The following is a 6,931-nucleotide window of genomic DNA, read 5'->3' as shown; positions in this document are numbered from 1 at the left end:
AAGCCGGGCAGGTAAGCCGGGCAGGTAAGCCGGGCAGGAAAGCCGGGCAGGTAAGCCGGGCAGGTAGGCCGGGCATGTAGGCCGGGCAGGTAGGCCGGGCAGGTAAGCCGGGCAGGTAGGCCGGGCAGGTAGGCCGGGCAGGTAGGCCGGGCAGGTAGGCCGGGCAGGTAGGCCTTGGGAAGGGCAGGAGCTGTGAGAGTTAGGAGGGGCTCTACAGGCCGGACGCTGCCCCGTAGGCAGCTGGGCGGGGCCGAGCCCATGGAGCGCAGCGCCAGCGGACTCACCACGGCCTTGTAGGGGTAGGAGGCGTCCGAGTCGATGCCGCCGTTGTCGATGATGTACTGGAACGCCTCGGTCATGTAGCCGCCCTCGCAGCCCTTGTTAAAGTACTTCCAGGTCGAGCAGTCCACCAGGTTCTGGGCACTCAGGGATACCAGCTTCCCGGTTTTCAGCTTCAGCTGCGCCTCCAGGGCCCCCACGGCGCTGAACGCCCAGCACGACCCACACGAACCCTGAAATGGACACGGGCAGGTCCATGGAGGCTCGGGACACCCGGGCCCGCCGCTGCCCGTTCTCGCCGAGACAGTGGGCGCGAGCACAGAGGGCTCGCCCCTTCCCAGCGGAAGGTGGAGTGGGAGACTTGCACAGGGCAACCCAGAGGGTCAGGCCACTCGAGGGAGCTAAGCAGCCCAGGGCGGGTCAGCTCTCAGCCGGTGCCCCTTGGCCCTGAAAGGCGCCTAAAACACAGGGCTAGCCGAGGCACACAGGAGCAGAGCCCAGAGGGAGTTAGCGGAAAAGGTGGACGGTCCGGCCGTGACGGCCCCTTCCGCCTGCTCCTTCCCCGAGGAAGCAAACTGAACTTGCTTTTGGTTAGAGCAGAATCACCCAGCGACAGGGGAGGAGGTCGCGCTCACGACGACGGCTACGCCTGTGGCTTGTCTGGCCTTCCAGACTCCGCGGAAGGCAAACATCTGGGTGGAAAAGAATCTGAGCGGCCAGCCCCTGCTTATCTGTACCCTCGCACTGCCCACACGCAGGGCGGTAGCGCGGAGCAGTCTCTCTCCTTGATGCTGCGGTGATGCATGAGGTGTCTTCTACAATTAGCTGTCCCTACACAGGACTTGTGTCACTCTCAAAAAACTAATTAAACATATAGCTGTTTACTTACAAATACGCAACACCAGTGTTCATTTTTGTCCGGTGTTTGCGCCTTCCCTCAGGTGTGTCCCCCCCAGTTCACCCTGCACCATCCCCACAGGCCCGCTGCGCCCCCCACCCCTCTCCCACCGGCGCCCCGAAAGTGCCTGTTTTGTCTTTTTCCGAGCTCCTCTGTGCTCCTCCTGTAAGTGAGAGCATCGGGCACTTTGGTAACCGCTTTTACGAGGAGCCACGGGACCACAGTGCGTGGAAGCCCCGTGCGTGGAGTCTCGCCCCGCCCCGCGGGCAAGTTTACAGGCCACCCCGGGGTGCGCTCCTCCCTGTCAGTCCCGAGCTCACCAGTGGGAGGCAGAAGGAGCTTCCCGGCCGAACCCCGACCCTCAGCAGCGCTTGCCAGGCCCGTGGCTTGGCGCTGCTCGCGGAGGGGCTTTGCCCGCAAGACCCGTCGCCTGGCTCAGCTTTGTCTGGCGGGGCCCACGCTGCTGGACGGGCGCGAGGCAAGTGAAGCGCGGGTCCTTCCCGCGAGAGGCCGGAGTCGCCGGCAGACGCCTCCTCGCCTGCGCTGCTGCCGGGGCACGGGGCGGCCGCCGGCCAGGGCGGCCACACTCACCTGGTACTTGACCTCCGTCACACAGCCCTTCTCCCTCCAGTCCACCGAGTCGGGCAGTGTCCGGTTGGGGGTGGACTTGTAAGTGACGTTCCTCTGCCTCTGGTTGGGGACGCTCAAGAGACCCATGAGCGCCACCACTTCCTGGCTGGTCTGCGCGGAAACACATGCGGCCGCTCAGTCATCGCCTCCTGTCAGCTCCCCGGGTTGGCACAGAGCTGGCGGCTGAGACGAGCCGGGGCAGCGGTGACCGTGGGCGCCGCTGACCCACAGGGGGTCAGCGGGGGCCTTCCCGCCAGCCCCCCGCCGCAGGCTCGCTCCTCACACCGTCCCTGTAGCTCTCTGACTGCTGACCGCCCTCCACGCTCCCGGCTCTGGCTGCGCTGACCCAGATCCTCCAGGTCTCTCCCGGTCGGCAGCCTCAATCCCGCCTGCGGCCTTAGCTCCTCCGCCAGGGCACCTGACCCGGTACACGGGCCCGGCATGGAATTCGGGGGGGGGGGGGGCAGTTGTCTTAGCTACCAGGATGCTTCTTTGTTTTTATTTCTTGGTCTATGTTTGAATTCTATCTTCGGTCACTACTTTTAGCTGGGAGAATGTTTGTCAGTCTTTCTTCTACTTCTGCAAACAACAAATTCTGGTTTTGTTTATTTGGGAAAGTATTTTAGTTTCATTTTTGAAAAGCATTTCTTCTGGATATAAGATTCTTAGCTGATTTTTTGGTGCGTGCAGCACTTGACTGTGGAAGCCTAGAGGCACTATTATCCTTACTTTTGGCCACAACGATAAAGCTGTGTAGGTTAGAACGGAACGTGAAGGCTAATGGGAGATTATTTGGGATATTAAATGCCCGCTCTCTCCCGAGAAAGCAGTGGCCCATATTAACTTGTCAATTTAGGGTTATAAAATTAGGGTCACTTACTACAAAAGATCGTGAGCAACCTCTAGGCTATGCTTTCTCAAATCAACTGAAAAATAGAAGCAGTAGCAGCCCACGAGTTTAAAACATCTCTCTGCAGAGGGGTGTGTGACGTGGTCACGGCAGAAATAAAGAATCTGCACAAATTCGCAAGTCTTAACTTCTAATGTTTTTCGACTTTGTACACCTATGAGTAATTCTGCTCTGCTGGTGTTGGCTTCGTCGGCTGCCGCGGGGCGGGCCCGTGCCCTGCAGCGGCTGTTTCTCATTCACCTACCATGTCTGCCAGGTGGTTCATGCCCAGGTCGTACGAGTGCATGCCCATCGAGTGCTCCAGGTTGTGCAGCATCACGTGTCTCAGGTTCTTTTCCCAAATGAGGCGCCGCGCAGCCTCCTCATTCTAAAACAGACGGGACAAGACACAGATCCATTGGTTCCTGCACAAGTCAGCGTTCAGTCACGAAAAGAAAACCACTACAAAGCATTCTGGTGACGGGGGACGGGGAGCGGCTGGGAGAAGCCATCGTAGCCGGGGAGAGTCGCGCATTGGTCTTAACCTTTGCTCTTCACTGCCTGGGGGGTGTTCAGTGTTGTCTCCTACAGTTCGTTGTCTCATGACAGCCAGGCGGACTTCCTCACTGTGCTGGGAAACAGTTTCAGGAACTGCTATTTGCTGAAGTGGTACATTCACTTAGTCTTTCCCAGTCTTTAAATCTTTCTTCTAGTAGTTGACTTGGTTCTAAATTTCGAGCGTTTCTCTGCAGTGACTTGAGGCTTCCTCCTCACTCGCCTGGAGTCCGGCTGCACGTCAGGGCTCTGCTTCCCTGCTATGCTGTCATTTTTGAGGCTGTGTTGCTTCCAGCACAAATCTATTTTTGACGGGGTCACTTGCTTCCTTTTGCTAGGTGAGGCAGAGGCCAAAGCACCCGGGCGCTGCGCCACAGCTCCCCCCCAGCCCCCGGTTTCCCACCTGCCCGCCGGAGCCTCCACCTTACAGAGTTTCAGGCTTTGTCTCGTCCCTTTGTCTGTCTGTTCCGCGCACGCACGAGTGACCTCCTGAGGCATCTCTTTCTCCTTCTCCCTTACTCTGGTAGCGTCTCCCTCCGGTTTGTCATGCTGTTGCAAATGGCAAGATTTCACCTTTTTCTGTGACCGAGTAGTAGTCCATGGTGTACATAAAGTCACCCTTTCGAACGAACCCCTCTGTCCTCGGTCACTTCCGTGGTTTCCACGCTCAGCAGGTGTGCAGAGAGCCTCAGTGCACACAGGCAAGCACGGAACGCTTCAACTCAGTGTCCCTGTGTTCCTTAGCTGGACACCTGGGCTGCACACAGGCTTATTTTAATATTTTGGGAAAGCTCCGTACTGACCCCGGGGGCCGGCCCGGTCTGTAGTCCGACCTAGAGTGTCGGGTGTGCTGCTTTTCCCCCACAACCTTGCCAATCTTACCTCTTATTTCTGGGTTTTTTAGTGGCCCATTCTCACAGCTGTGAGGAGGTATCTCATTTTGACTTTGCATTTCATTTCCCTAGTAATAAATGATGATGAGCAGTTTTTCATACGTCTGTTCATCTGTGCGTCTTCTTGGGAGAAATGACAATTCCTCTTTGGCATTTATTTTTTAAAAGTTTTATATGAGTTCTTTGTAGACCTTGGATATGAACCCCGTCAGATGTATGATGTGCAAAACTTCTCCGCAATTTAATAGGGCATGTTTTTATTTTAACGAGTTTCTTTCACTGCACAGCTTTTAGTTTGATCAAGTCCTGTTTGCTTATTTGTGGTTTTCTTCTCCTCGCCATATGTTTGGCTGCCAAAAGTCACCCCTGAAGCTAGTCATGAAGTGTTTTTCTTTTGCCTCTATGTATTTCACGGTTTCAGTCTCATATCCAGGTCTTTAAGCCATTTTTGAAGTAAGTTTAGTATATGGTGTGAGATAGTGGACTAGTTTCATTCCCTTGCATGCACCTGTCCAGTTTCCACAACACCATCTGTTGAAGAGACTTTCCTTTCTCTGTTATATACGGTTGGATTTTTTGCCATAGATAACATATGTTCTGTTCATGTACATATGGTCTGTTTTAGGTTATCAGTTTTATTTGGTCTATTCCACTTTCTAATATTTTTAGACAAATACCATATTGACTTGATTACTATAACTTTGTCGTGTAGCTTGAAGTCTGGGCATGTAATCCCTCTGTTCTTTCTGGATTACTTTGTTTGGGTTCTTTTGCAGTTTCATATAAAGTGCAGAAACGTTTTTTTCTACTTTGTTGAAGAATGTCATTGAAACTTTTATGAGGATTACACTGAATCTGTATATCGCTTTGGGTAAGTCAACTATTGTAGCTATTAATTCTTCTATTTAATTTCAAATGTGATTCTAAAATGAAATATATGTCAGAACCAGCATACTGAACCATGTGGAAAATCTCTGTAACTGTTCCCCCTGTGAGTTTTGCAAATTATTAGCAAACATATGTCTCGAAAGCTTCAGCCAAAGACCGCCTCACCGAGTGAAGTACCTTGTCCAGACCCAAGCAGCTACCCTTGCTCTTCCTGGCTTGTCACCGAGGTCCAGATCACAGTGCTGTAACTGAAAGGCTCTGGGCTCTCATTTTACCTGTTATTACTAACAGGACCACCGGTTCCTGTATCCAGATTGAGATTCAAAGATTTTCTGCATTTTCTTTAAAAGGGTAGTGCTCTAAGGTGTGGAAAATTCTCGGAAGCAAAGGGGATCTTATCTCTAACTGCCTTTTGAGGCTTCTGGCTGAACCGCTGAGGCAGCGTGACTCAGCAGTGATTACAAAACAAACGAGACCACCTGCTGGCTGCACCCTGAAGCCTTCTGCCTGATGCTGTTGTCAGCCCACCCCAGAATTTCAGCTGCCCACCCACGCACCCTACCAGGCAAGTATTGCATACGTCTCCCTACCCACTGCTGTCGCCTGTAAGTCAGAATCTCCCAAGGAGCTGGAACGGCTGTGGAAACTCTTCACCAGAGGTTTAAGCTTTGAAACCACGGATGAGGGGCCTCCCTGGAGGCTCAGGGAGTTAGGGCACAGGCAGCCCGAGTGCGATCCCGGCCAGGGGCACAGCAGACTCTCCTGTCGCCCCTGCTCCGCTCGGCAGTGGGGTTCAGCCAGTCGGCCTGTCCTGCTCCCCGCTCTGTCCTGCAGAGTCCTCTCCCCCCGCACCTGGGGTCTGCACCCCAGCTCTTGTGCAGAAGTGAGTAAATCTTTCAAGAAAAAAACAGCAACAACTGATGTGCAGCTGATGAGCCATTTTCAGCAACGGGGAAGGCTCACAGCCTGAGGCGCTGGGATGAGAACTTAGAGCGCCCGCGGCTTTGGGCTTGTCACGGTGGGACGTGGGTACAGCCATGGGCTTGTCACGGCGGGAGGTGGGTACAGCCACGAACTCGGGCCACACAGAGCAGCGAAATTTGTGGAACCAAAGAGGGCTGTATCAAGAGCAGATTCTCACATTGCCCACTTAACTGTGAAAAAGATTTTGCTGGTGGCATTAAAGACGACGCTGGAGAACATCACCTCGGAGGTGATTCTGAGCAGCACGGGGCCTGGAAGTGACTGAGACGGTGACAGGCGGAGGCCACGGCAAGAAGAGAGGCTTTGCTTTTGTGCCCTTTGATGACACGACTTTCGTGCCTCTGTAGACACGACCGTCATCCAGAAAAGCCGCTCTGTGACCGGCCACGCTGCGAAGGAAGCGAGCCCCGACTGGGTGCGAGAGGCTGCGGCGTCCGGGACACTCTGCTGGCGTGGTGGTTGGGTGGGAACGGCAGCTTTGGTCATGGAGGACACACAGGGGTCCGGTGGCTTTGGCGGCAGCTGAGGGGTGGACGTGAGGGCAGTGGGCCGGCTCTGCCTTGGTGATGATGGAAGCGGTGGGAGCGACAATGGCGTTGGCAATTACAACTCATCTTCCCGTTTTGGACCCACGAAAAGGAGCGGACGCGCCGCTCCCAGGACGGTGGGCTCCAGCGCTCTGCCAGGCCACGAGGCCACGGTGGCTGTGGTGGCTCCAGCGGCACCGGGCAGCAGTGGGCAGCACTGGGCAGCAGTGGGCAGCACCGGGAAGCACCGGGCAGCACTGGGCAGCACTGGGCAGCACTGGGCAGCACCGGGCAGCACCGGGCAGCAGTGGGCAGCAGTGGGCAGCACCGGGCAGCAGTGGGCAGCAGTGGGAAGCACTGGGCAGCACTGGGCAGCACTGGGCAGCAC

The 6,931-nt window shown here is 55.4% G+C and overlaps 1 protein-coding gene across 3 annotated transcripts in view; it reads right to left on the bottom strand.

The window, feature by feature from the left end:
- The window catches only part of CTSS (cathepsin S), a 15,798-nt gene that overhangs the window by 4,560 nt on the left and 4,307 nt on the right, over positions 1–6,931 (bottom strand). For all 3 annotated transcript variants that reach the window (XM_012729971.1, XM_012729970.1, XM_012729972.1), the window contains exons 3-5: positions 2,962–3,084; positions 1,769–1,918; positions 285–512 (exon numbers count right to left, since the gene is read on the bottom strand). In XM_012729971.1, the coding sequence (XP_012585425.1) occupies positions 285–512; positions 1,769–1,918; positions 2,962–3,084 (501 nt within the window). The remainder of the gene's footprint in view (positions 1–284; positions 513–1,768; positions 1,919–2,961; positions 3,085–6,931) is intronic.

The sequence above is a fragment of the Condylura cristata genome, unplaced genomic scaffold, assembly GCF_000260355.1.
Source record: "Condylura cristata isolate star-nosed mole 26May11 unplaced genomic scaffold, ConCri1.0 scaffold00026, whole genome shotgun sequence".
NCBI classification, from domain to species: Eukaryota; Metazoa; Chordata; class Mammalia; order Eulipotyphla; family Talpidae; genus Condylura; species Condylura cristata.
This window is presented reverse-complemented; position numbering and strand designations above follow the sequence as displayed.